At 43.4% G+C, this 13,438-nt stretch overlaps 1 protein-coding gene across 6 annotated transcripts in view; it reads right to left on the bottom strand.

Annotated features, from left to right (window-relative positions):
- The window catches only part of chd2 (chromodomain helicase DNA binding protein 2), a 132,250-nt gene that overhangs the window by 96,003 nt on the left and 22,809 nt on the right, over positions 1 to 13,438 (bottom strand). For 5 of the 6 annotated variants that reach the window (XM_063066111.1, XM_063066114.1, XM_063066113.1 and 2 more), the window contains exons 3-4: positions 7,246 to 7,468; positions 2,903 to 2,989 (exon numbers count right to left, since the gene is read on the bottom strand). In XM_063066111.1, coding sequence (XP_062922181.1) covers positions 2,903 to 2,989; positions 7,246 to 7,468 — 310 coding nt within the window. The remainder of the gene's footprint in view (positions 1 to 2,902; positions 2,990 to 7,245; positions 7,469 to 13,438) is intronic. The other variant, XM_063066115.1, reaches the window with a different exon arrangement.

Below are 13,438 nucleotides of genomic sequence, written 5' to 3' on the forward strand. Positions count from 1 at the left end.
CAACGCAACGTGGTGTCTCAGATAACTTCACCATGGACAGTCCCAAGCCCGGCTATGAAAGGAGGGGGTTTAGGCACAGGGCTTAGCAACCCCATCCCGTAAAAACCCAGAGCTACAGGAACACCAACAGAAGCTCCAAAGACCTCACCCCTGGGAGAGGAAGGATCTTCGCCTAGACGGGCTACACCTGGGGATAACTTGAAAGACTAGCCCAGGACAATGGACTCTGGTCAGCTGCTGTTGGCGGCCTAAGCTCCCCTAGGGGTGATGCAAGTGGTGTCTCAGATTGCCTCGAAAGATCCTGAGACGCAGAAGGTGCTACACAAAGACTGCAAACATTCTGTTGCCGAGACAAAGTGCCCTTTCTCGGTAAAAGGTGTTAAAGTTATTGGTGTCCCATGTATTTCACAGCAAGGCAAAGCTTCAGAGTAGAACTGTATTACAAAGCAAAACATGGCTTTTTAATTCCAAAGTTCACAGTCCCTTGCCCTGGATATGTTCTATTAATACCGAGCAAATTTCTAGTCAACAAAACACTTGGGTAATGTTTTGCCAGCTTTATTTACCAGAAGGTTCTGTGAGAGTGGAATCGGGCTGGTGAAGGTTGGGAGGAGGGGGAGAAGGATTGAAATTGGAGGAGAGCAAGCCCTAGAATAACCCGTGTTTTTAGCAATGAAGGTGTTGGCTTCTCTGAGTCCCAGTGACTTCAACACTAAATTCTAGGCTGACATTCTGATGGGCAGAGTAGTAACTGTGGCTTTGCCAGAAGCACTACCTTTTGGGCTGGGCATTGCACAGCCTCTCCAGAGGATGAAAAAGGTTCCCATCTGAAAAGCAGCAGGAGTTCTCCCTGTCCTTCAGGTCAATACTTAACCCTCAAGCATCACCTCCAAAAATGCACTGCCTGGCTGTCATCTTATGGCTCTTTGTGAGATGATACTATGGATGATTTTTTTTTTGTCACATTCCCTCTGTTAATTAATTGGTTGCATTTCAAAAATGGCCTTAGCTGTCAAGGACTGTAGGTCAACCTGAAGAGCTGTGAAGAAGGGGTTCACAACATGGGGTCCATGGCATAAAAAAGGTTGGGACCCCCGGTATAAAGGTTGCCACAGTAATGCAAGTCCTTTTCAGATCCGTTTCAGAAATAGATTTTTAAGGACAAGCTTCCTTTGGTAACAGAAAAACAGGTCAGTGGAATTGTTTAATGCTTTACACCGTGTTATCTATTGTACATTATCTGGCAGAGGCCTAAAATCAGTACTAAGTTAACTGGTCTCAGCGAGGCCAGTAATAAAGAGAGCCATAAAGCTGTGTTCCATGGAAAAAGGCCATTTGGCCCACTGAGACTGCACTGACCATCAAATACCCATTTCCACTATGGTATTAATTCCTCTTAAAAAAAAACTACTGTACAGTAATAAGCCCCTTGGCCCTCTGAGTGTGTGCTGAACATTAAACATCTATTTTTCAACTAACCCTTCTCTCTTACATTGTATTCCCCTCTCACTCTGCTCATCTCCCCCAGATTCTACCACTCACCCAGACACCAGGTGCAATTTACAACTCCACACCAGGAGCAGTTTACTATGGCTAATCATCAACATGCACATCCCTGGGATGTGAGAGGAAACATGAAAACCTAAGGAAACCCAAATGATCAGAGGGAGAACGTGTAAACTCCACACAGACAGCACCTAAAGCTAGGATTGAACTTTGAGGTGGCAGCTCTTTGAGTTGTGGCCCAAGCTGCTGATATAAAGATCAGTCAGGCATCCAGCCACCAACCGTTAGTCACTGACCCCTGTTAAGCTGATAACTTCAATGGCATAAACAACATGCCAGTGTGGATAAATTCATTCACCATTACTCTGAACTGATTCTACAATCAACAGACTCATTCTCAAGGACTCATAGAAAAGTACAGCACAGAAACAGGCCCTTCAGCTCTTCTAGTCCATGCTGAAACCATTTAAACTGCCTACTCCCATCAACCTGCAACAGGGCCATATCCCTCCATACCCCTACTATCCACGTACCTAACCAAACTTTGCTTAAATGTTGAAATCAAGTTCACGTGCCACCACTTGCACTGGCAGCTCATTCCACACTCTCACCACCCTCTAAGTGAAGAAGTTTCCCCTCATGTTCCCCTTAAACTTTTCACCGTTCACCCTTAACCTATGACCTCTGGTTGTAGTCCCACCCAACCTCAGTGGAAAAAGCCTGCTTGCATTTACCCTATCTGTATCCCTCAAATAATTTTGTATCCTTTTATCAAATCTCCTCTCAATCTGCTACGTTCTACAGTACCTAGGACTCCTTATAACCTATGCTTTCAGTATTTTATTTGCACATCAGTGTTTATCAGTCTTTGTCTATCATTTTTCTTAATTTTATAGTATTTTTTCCTATAAATGCAAGAAAGCAAATCTCAAGGTAGTATATGGTAACATATACGTACTTTGATAATAAATTTCCTTTGAACATTGAAGCCAACTATAGTTGGAGCAGGCACAGCCTGGGGCTGAAAATGGCTATTTGGGTAAAAAAAAATTGATGTGGTTTCTAGGAACAAGAGCCTACTGAAAGAGAAAAAACCTAATTAAGTTTGGGATGTGGAACAGGTATGAAGTTCATTACCTGAGTGATAAGGAGATACAAGGCTAGGACAGAGGATTATGGCTACAATTATGATGGCATTCTCTATTGATAATGCATCTGAACGTTACAGAAGCATAACTTACGAAACAACTTCAGGAATGATGGAAAGACTATTTGCGGTGGGGTGAGGAGGTGGGGGAGGGAGGTAACTGTACAGTGAGGGTATAATTATGGGCTTCGCTACCAATTTAACCTGATGAGTCCCTGGTTTTAAATATTCATTTTCTCTGCTACTCACCTCTGCTCCAGCGTTAAGTCGAGCCGGTTCCTGTCTGCTGCGGTTTGACCTCCTAACCCCATAAACATCTGGATATTCTTCCCACATCTGCAATATAAACAGACCATCATAAGGCCTGCACCCTCCCACCACTTTAATTATACTAGAATTTTATTAACAAAATGTCAAAACAGGTCTTAGTTTGAATATTATACTAGACAAAAACACTGTTTAAAATAGGATTTTAAATGACTTGGATGAAGTCCTATTTAAGATTATTTCTATCTGTGAAGTAAAACAGTTCTACCATGAATCCAGGGGTGACAACAACTGTTGTACAAACTGATACGCTTCAGGGATCCAAATAACTTTAAATCCATAGAACGAGATATTGCATTGACAATTGCATTTACTGAATCATCCTAAACATGGCACAGGAAAAAGAGTGAGCTTTAGCACCGTATTCTAATCCAAGAAATTTACTACCATCATTCCACTGAGATACACACCCAGTGGCCACTTTGTTAGGTATATTCTACACCTTATAAAGTAGTCACTGAGTGTACGTTTGTGGCCTTCTAAGTGTAACCCATCCACTTCAAGGTTTGATGTGTTGTGCATTCAGAGATGCTCTTCTGAAGACCACTGTTGCAATGCGTAGTTGAATTATTGTCGCCCTTCCTGTCAGCCTGAACCAGTAGGCCATTCTCCTCTCACCTCTCTCATTAACGAGATGTTTCCACCCACAGAACTGGATGTTTGCTGATTTTCACACCATTCTCTGTAAACTCAAGAGACTGTTGTGTGTGAAAAATCCCAAGAGACCGAGTTGCTGAGATACTCAAACCACCCCTTCTGGCACCAACAATCATTCATGGTCAAAGTAACTTAAATCATATTTCTTTCCCATTCTGATGTTTGGTCTGAACAACAGCTGAACCTCTTGGCCATGTCTACTTGCTTTTATGCACTGAGCTGCAGCCACATGATTGGCTGATGAGATATTTGCATTTTAACGAGGTGTACCTAATTAAAGTTCCACTAAGTGCAGTTCACAATGACCTTTCCTGTTACAATCCAAGATTACTTCTTCAAAGTCTATAACTACATTGGTAACTGAATGCAGTAGAAACACATCTTTATGTCAATGGTGTCAAACTTGAGAAGAAGGGGACACAACTAGTGTGTAAACTGCATAAACACTTCATTCCTCTGACACTACTTATCTGAATTCCCAGCAACACATACAGTACCGTGCAAAAGTCTTAGGCACATATATAGCTCGGGTGCCTAAGACTTTTGCACAGTACTGTACATTGTTTAAAATAGGAAGGTGGCTGGGAAACAGAAATAAGAGTACTTAGCTTTGTATTAGCTCAGCAGCATAAGTGTTACTTGGTAACTGGAAAGACATAAAATACAGTTGCAATACCTTGTCAATGGTTGCTCACATAGAATGAGTGATTCTACTACGAGGTAAGGGGAATCAATTCACCAGATTACAAAATGCTGCTGAGAGATTTCTTCATGAAACAAAAAGCTAGTGTGTATAGATAGCAGTAATTAGGAAAGCATATAGTACGCTGGTCTTTATTTCAAAATTGGGTGACAGTCGTGCTATAATTGTGCATGAGTCACATTTCTAGTCTCCTGATTTCAGAGATCTACACATACACCGAACACAGACACAAGGAGTTGGCCTGAGGACTGTTGGTGTGTTTGAGCGAGCGTGTGGGTGGGTGGGAGAGATGGGAAAGGGGCTGGCATAACTGCCGTTGCTTTGTTGTTACTGCTTGTGTTGTTCTGCTGAGCGTGGCAGGCATGCTATGTCAGCGCCGAAACGTGTGGCGACAATCGCGGGCTGCCCCCAGCATATCCTAGGTTGGTTGTTAATGCAAATGGCACATTTCACTACGTTTCGATAAATGTGATAAATAAGCGAACTTGAATCTGAAATTGACTCTGGAGAAACGCGCTGGGGTGAAGAAGCTGTCTTGTGGAAAGGCTGACCGGCCTGAGCTTAGACTCACTGGAGTTTAGAAGTGCAAGAGATAACCTACTGAAATATACAGGATTTAGTGAGGGAGGTGCTTAGACGATGTTGCCCTTCATGGAGGGTCCAGAACTGGGCATTATGGTTTCAAAGAGGGCATTCAGTGGAGAGATGGAAAGAAATTTCTTTCCTCACAGGATGAGTGAACCTATGGGATTTCCTACCCCAGAGAACCATGGAGACTCAATCACTTGGCAGATCCAAGGCTGAGGCAGAGACATTCTTGTTCTGTAGAGCAGCCCAGGGTAATGAAGAACTAGCAATGAGAGGAGAGGAGGCCACAGTCAGAACAGCTATGACCTTACCGAAGGAACTCTGTGACACACTCTCTGCCATTGTGTATAGCAAAATTAGTAAAATATTCATATAATGGACACACCCCATTGAAAAGCCATGAAACAGTAATAAACATCAAACGATATATCTGAGATTATTGCTAACACGGAAAGGTTTTGTTACATCTGAGCACAGCATTAATGCCCATGCCTACCACCCTCTTATGTTTTCCACTGTCTTCTACACTCCCATGCATACCCCTAGTCTCGTGCTGTTTCCATGGCCAGATTAACAAAAGGAATGTGGGTGCAAGTATGGATCACTGGAAGTTTATATGGCAAGTCACACATTGCGCATTTTTCTTACAAGAACCTCGGAGATGATTAGCAAGCTTTCAAACAATAAGGGGTATCACTAGTCCAGGCCTCTGAAACATTACTCACACTTCCATCCCACACTCAGTGGCTTGGAAGCCAAGGCTGCAGACCGTGTCTGATCAGACACGGTGCTAATTTAACTCGGGGGAGCAAACCAGTCCATCACAGGTGTAGCTCAAACACCCCTCCCACCACTGAGGACACTTATATGGAGCACTGCCACAAGAAAGCAACATCCGTCATCAAGGACCTCCTGCACCCAGGCCATGCTCTCGTCTCACTGGTACCACTGGCAGGAGCTACAGGACCCTGAAGTTCCACAGCAGCAAACTCAGGCATAGTTATTACCCTACAAACATCAGGTTCCTGAACCAGTGTGGATAACTTCACTCATCGCTGAACTGATTCCACAACCTACAGTCTCACTTCCAATGACACTTTACAACTCATGTCCTCTGTATTATTTTTTTAGTTGCACAATCTGTCTTCTTTTGCACATTGGCTGTCACCCGTCTTTTTTTTAATATAGTTTTTCATAAATTCTATTAATATCTTTATTTTCCTGTAATTTCCTGCAAGAAAATGAATCTTAAGGTAGTATATTGTGACATATACATAATCTTGATACTAAATTTACTTTGATTTTAGTGAATAGGTTTATCTTCCTCCTTCGGGGACTTGTCTTGTCCCCAAAAAGAGGTAATTCCAGCATCTTTTCATTGAATAAAGCATTAACATATCATACTTACTGAGCACAAATCAAGCCAAGTTCCTGTGTGCGTGTTCAGGAACTTCCAGCTGTGATCAGATACAGGGTGGCAGCTGGGAAAGCAACTAGATTTTGGAGGGAAGTGACCCAGAACACGGCAGGCATGCATTTCAATTCCTGCATGGTGACCAGAAAGCATGAGGATTGGAAGCACAGGCTGAAATTAATTCCCGCCCATCCCAAAACTTCCCTGGGTTTTAGGGCTCCCACGCATTTAGATGTAGAGAGGATCTTGAGTAAACTGTTTGACATGTCTGATGTTTGGGATGACAATTTGGCTTCACAGACCAACATAAGGTCTGCACCCTTCCACCACTTTAATTATTCAAGAACTTTATTAACAAAATATCAAAAACAGGTCTTAGTTTGATTAAACAAGACAAAAACACTGTTTAAAATAGGATATTAAATGACAGATGAAATCCTACTTAAGCTTATGTGTATCTTTGAAATAAAATTTTACCAATGAATAAAAGTGAAAGTTATGATGAAACATTACTGACCTTAAACATTGATGGGATTTCTCTTTCCACAGACCCTGCCCGAGCTACCAATTATTCATGTTACTTTTTTTTGTTTATTTTAGATGTTCATGACTTGCTTTGAACACCTGATGTCTCATTAACTGCTGAGAATTTCCATAGGCAAACCCCAAAGTAGCCTCAAGAATTTTGTTTTAAAAGATGCAATGTAATTATTTAAAGATGACGTGATTATTAATCATATTCCATGTTGCTGAAACAATTTCAAGTGGGCAATTCAAAACAGAGGTGTGAAAATGCATGGTGACATTTCTGATCTAGCTTCTCGTGGAATGGCAGAGCTTGCTTGGAGGCAATATCTTAACTGTGACAAAGCAAATAACACCCCGTTTATCTTTAAAAGGTACCTTTTTAACATCAGCTATCCTCTCCTTCTTACTCAAAGGCTTGTCCTTGTTCTCGGGGGCAGTCTGCTGTAACTTGGAGCCGGTCGATTCGCTTTCCGATTCTGATTGGGACTCGGAGGACTCTGAGCTGCTGTTGTTGGACTCGCTTGCCTGCTCACTTTCAGACTGGCTGCCCGACTCTGATCCTGAGGCAGAGTGGTTGGATTCTTCAGAAGCTAAATTGCTGAGAAGTGAGGAAAAGAAACATCGGGGGTTGAACACTTGATCACATAGTTACAGACAGTGTCAGAGAAATACCTGAGTTAGAACTATACTGTACGGTACAAAAAGTCTTAGACAACCTAGCTATCTATACAGTATGTGCCTAAGACTTTTGCACAGTACTGTAGCAATTTTATGCTGCAAAAAAAAATCAAATTTCATGACCTATGTGAGTGATGATAAACCTGATTCTGATATGGGTCTGAAAATAGGAAGGGGGCAGGGAGAGGGGAATCATGGTTGGGAAAAGCGGAAGAGAGAGGAGGGGGAGTGGAAGCAACAGAGAAACATTCAGTAATGATCAATAAACCAACTGTCTGGGATCAAAAGACCTTGCCTGGTGTCTCGGGGCTGGGTGTGTCTGCACCTACCCCACCCCTGGCATTCCTTCGCTGCCTCTTGTCCCACAACTCTCCAGTGGCACTCCACCCTCACTATTCCTCACATCCTTTGATCCTGACAGATTTGCAAACTCGCTCTCTGCTCTTCATTGACAAATCCAGTACTGTGCAAAAGCTTTAGGCACCCTCACTATAAATTCCCAGTGGCCTATCATTTTAATTCCCATTCCGCTCCAATGTGCAGGCCACAGACCCCTCTCATACCAAGATTACAGGCCACTTTCGGTGTGGAGCAGCAACACTTTATATTCTGTATGGGTACCCTCCAACTGGATGGCTTGAATATCAATTTCTCCTTCAGTAAACAAATACCCCCCCACCTCTTCCCCATCCCCCACTCTGCCCTTTTACCTCTTCTTACCTGCCTATCACTTCCCCTGGGTCCCCTCCTCCTTCCCTTTTTCCTATAGTCTACTCTCTTCTCCTATCAGATTCCTTTCTCTCCAACTCTCATCTTTCCTACCCACCTGGCTTCACCTATCACCTTCCAGCTAGTCTCCTTCCCTCCCCCCACAACCTTTATTTCTGCCTTCCTCCCTCCTTCTCAGTCCTGAAGAAAGGTCTCAGCCCAAATATTGACTATTCATTTCCACAGATGCTGCCTGACCTGCTTAAGTTGATCCAGCATTTGTGTGTCCAGCTTCGCTATATATATGTGCCAAAGACTTTTGCACAGTACTGTAATTAGAAGCAAAACTTGTCCATTCAGCCCTTTACTTCAGAACATAAGAAACAGGAGCAAGAGTTGGCCATCTGGCCCGTCGAGCCTGCTCCGCCATTCAATAAGATCATGGCTGATCTGGTCATGGACTCATCTCCACCTACCTGCCTTTTCCTCATAACCCTCAATTCCCATACTACGCAAATATCTATAACCTTTGAACCTGCTCCACTATTCACACAATTATTGCTCTTCATAAGACCATAGGGCACATGAGCAGAATTAGGTCTCGGTTACTGTAGTCTGCTCTGCCATTCCATCACGGCTGATTCCTCTCAACTCCATTTTTCTGCCTCCTGTACACCCGCCCCCCATGACCACTGATGTCCTTACTAATCAATAACCTATCGACTTCCACTTTAACTATACCCAATGACTTGGCCTCCATAGCCGTCTGTGGAAATTAATTCCACACATCCACTACCCCCTGGCTAAAGAAATTCCTCCTCATCTCTGTTGTAATGGAATATCCACCTATTCTGAGGCTGGTCCCCTCTGGTCCTAGACACCTCCACTATGGGAACCATCATCCACACTATCAAGAACTTTCAATATTCGATACGTTTCAATGAGAACCCCCCCCCCCCGTTCTTCTAAACTCCATAGAGTACAGGCCCAGAGCCATCAAACACTCCTCATACATTAATTCTTTCATTCATCTATCTCAGCGATACATTCCTGCTCTTTCAGAAATAAACTTCACTAACTGGTCAGTGCATTTTCAATTTGTGCAATGTTAATGTTGAAGGAATGGCACTTGTTCCCCTGGGAGGAAACTCATAAAAGTTTCAAATGATTCAAGAACTGAGTATGCCAACCCGGCAGAAGAGGGGGAAAAGAAGAAGGGAGCCAGAAGGTTCAAATATCAGATATGCCAGGAGTAAGAGAAAGCTTTCTCACCCAAGAACAAAGAACAGTCACTGAGGTCTTCTCAGGCTCAAATACCCACCCTACTGCGACAAATCTGATCTGAACACAAGCTCAGACAGTAACACACATAAAATGCTGGAGGAGCTCAGCAAGTCAGGCAGCATCTACGGGGGGGGGGGAATAAGGGAATAATCTGTTGCTATTTGGGGCCAAGACCCTTTATCAGTACTGGAAAGGAAGGAGGAAGAAGAATAAGAGAGGCAGGGAGAGGGGAAGCGGTACTAGCTGGTAGGCCAGAGATGAAGACAAGTGAGGGGGAAGGTGGGATGAAGTGAGAAGATGAAACGTGATAGGCAGAGAAGGAAAAGGGCCGAAGAAGGAACAGACATAAAATGCTGGAAGAAATCAGCAGGTCAGGCAGCATCTACGGAGAGGAATAAACAGTCGACATTTCGGGCCAAGACCCTTCAAAAGGACTGGAAAAGTAGGGGGCAGAAGCCAGAATGAGAAAGGGAGGAGAGCCGGGATGAAGTGAGAAGATGGAAGAGTTAAAGAGCAGGAGGAGGAAGAATCTGATAGGAGAGTGGACCATGAGAGAAAGGAGAGGAGGAGGATCACCAAACAGAAGTGATGGGTAAGTGAGAGGAAAAAAAATCGGAGAGGCCCACATCAGGGGCAGGATTGAGGCCCGGAGCTGTAGATGAAGAAACAGTGTTTGCAGGTACATCTGCATGGCAGGGATGGTGGTGCATAGAACTTGGAGGGAGAAGCACAGAATCAAATATAGGTAGAAGCTCAAAGATCTAATAAATATTTTGCGACCCAATCTGACCCCCCCCCATCACAAATCCTATCCCACTCCTCCAAGACAGCATTGGCCTATTTCTTAACATTTGGTCACTAGTCCTTCCCCATAATAAAGCTCATTTAGTAGATGCCAGCACCAGCCTACCTAAACCACGAGGACCAACAGTTGTCTCAAAGTAGACATATACAGTCAGCTCACCAAAGTCTTACAGGCCACACATTGCTATAACTACAAGTTCAACTAAAGGTGTTAAAGGTGAAACTACACGGAGGTGGGTGGCGCTTAAAACATTGGAGACACACAGGCTTGGGCCAAGCATGAAAAATTTCACAGCCTACTGCTGCAGATGTCAATGGACCTCCTAATGCTCTCCATCATCAATCCTTACACCGTCACTCCCCAGTGACCTGGTCTGCAGCTCCAAAGACAACTGCAACTGTTTGGTATCTTATCTGTTTGCTTTCTACCATGATCACTGGCTGATGACTTAACTACACAGGTACACGAAAGCAAACACTGGTCCCGAGAGTATGACTAAGGAATTAACGATGGGAAAGACTGAAATGACTAATGTTCTAAATTGGTGTTCTGATTCAGTCTTCACGTACATGACATAAAATACACACCCCAATAATAACAGCCAAAGGGCTACAGGGAGGAAGGAACCAGAGACAATTTCTATCTCTGGAAAGTAAGTAGCAAGCAATCAATAGGTCTATTACAAGGACTCCCAACCATTTTTATGCTATGGACCAATACCATTTAGCAAAGGGTCTGTGGTATAACAAAGGTTGGGGACACTTGCCATCGATTCATCAGTTGCTTGTTACTTACTTCCCAGGTCCATCACCACTAAGCCAGGTTGAGAACTCCTGATCTATGTGGATCTAAATCTGGCCCATATCCCTCTAAGTCAAGGGCTCAAAGCCTTTTTTATGCCATGGACCAATACCATTAAGCAAGAGATCCATAGACCCCAGGCTGGGAACCCCTGGTCTATGACAAATCTCCTGTAAATCATTAGACAAGCAGAGTCAACGTGACTCAACGCAAGGAAAATGACCTTTGGTTGATTTTTTGGAATTCCTTGATGATGTAATCAAGGTAGATAATGGGGAATCAGTAAGGTGTGTTATATTTGGATTTTCAGAAAGCATTCAGCAAGGTACCACATCAAAGATTATTAAACAAGTTAACAGTACACAAGGTTACTGGTAATAAAGGTAACAGATTAATTTGTCACATGTACAGTAAAATGCATTGCTTTGCATCAACGGCCAACAGAGTCTGAGATGTGCTGGAGGATGCCCACAAGGACTCTTCATCTCATGTTCTCGATATTCATTGCTTATTTATTTTGAATCCTTCTGTATTGAAGTTCGTTGTCCTTTGTTCATTGGTTGTTGGTCTGCCCTGTTGGGTGTGGTCTTATATTGATTTGACTGGGTTTCTTACATTTATTGTGTATGCCCTAAGAAAACGAACCTCAGGGCTGTACGTAATGACAAATTCGCTTTGACCTTTTAAGTATCGTTATGCTTCAATTCCAACATAGCAACCCTAACCTGTACATCTTTAGAATGTGGAAGGAAACTGGAGCACCTGGAGGAAACCCATGCTGTCACCGGGAGAACGTACCAACTCCTTACAGACAACGGCAGGAATTGAACCCCAATCTTACAGCTGGTGCACTGTAAAGCCTTGTGCTAACAGGCTACACTGCTGTGCCTCCCTCATATACAAGACCAGAAGTAGCAGAGGTCATCTCTATACTGAGCCTGTTCCACCACTTGATAGGGCCATGGGTGATCCAATATTCTCCCAAGGACTCTTTCCCAGCCTTTTCTCATAACCCTTGATTCCCTTATTAAAAATCTGCAGAGAAATTGGGGGACTGACTAACCCCACTGAAAGCTGCAGGGAGTGGCAAGATGTCCCTGCCACCAGATGCACCAGGGTTAAGGAAGTGGAACATCAATGAGTGGTGGTCTCTGGCTGATGACCCTACAGCTGCCCTAAGGGCACTGCTGGAGGTGCAGCAGGCAGCAAAGCCAAGCAGGAAACATCTTCCTGTAATCTCATTACCTCAATCTTTAATGTACCCCAGGACTCTGTCCTCATGGCTCTCTGTGGTACTGAGCACTCAAAGAAATTCTTCCTCACCGTAATCTTAAGGAGGCACAGCCCCAGCCCACTTCCATCTGAGACCATGCAATCTGGCTATGGAGTCTTCCCGAAAGTGTAAAAAACCTCACAGCATTTACCCTGTCTACAATGAGTGGATATTTAACAAGTTTAATCATTTTCCACAAAGGGCAACATCTCCAGACATGGGTCATCCTACTGGACCCTCTCTGAATAAAAAAAATCTTTCCTTAAGCATCCAGACCAAAATTACTCACCGTACTCTACATGTGGTCTCACTAGCCCCTGATGTAGTTGTCCCAAGATGCCATACTCTTCCATTGACAGATGTAAGAGTCAACATTCCCCATTATCTGTTATGCTCCTGCTAGCTCTGTGGTTCATGCACTCCACCTGATTTTGCTTCATTTATTTAATGCAGTGGCTTCCGGTTAACTGGTACATTGATTAAGCGGGACGGCTTCTTATTTGAGACAACTCTTAAAGAACAAAACCTAATAGAGAAAATAGCTGGGAATCCTTTTGTTCATTTGGGACACCATGCTGCTTAACTGGGACAAGAGACCATTGCCAAACAGTTTCTAACTAGCATCAGCCGTGTGTACTTGTGAGATTGTTAAACACTACACCATTTTACAGCAAATGGTTTTAAAATAGCAGAGTTATCTGTGCTTGTGTTATGTTATTGATTTGGGCTGACAGATGCTCAATCAAAATGCAGTTATTTTTGATCATTTTGTTTTTCCCCCACAATACAACATCCTAGGTGCTGCCACTTATCAGTCACTTATGCTTCAAGGAATAGCCCTAGTTTAGCCAGCCTCTCTGTAAAACATAGTCCCTCAAGTCCTGGTACCATCCTTATAAACCTTTTGCCACTCTTCCTAGTTTAGTATCGCTTTCATCAGCAAACTGGCCAAAACTGAATACACCAGGTCCAACTTTATCAACATTACAACTGTACCGTGACCTCCCAACTTTTGCATT

Source organism: Mobula hypostoma, chromosome 13, assembly GCF_963921235.1.
Source record: "Mobula hypostoma chromosome 13, sMobHyp1.1, whole genome shotgun sequence".
Taxonomy (NCBI): Eukaryota; Metazoa; Chordata; class Chondrichthyes; order Myliobatiformes; family Myliobatidae; genus Mobula; species Mobula hypostoma.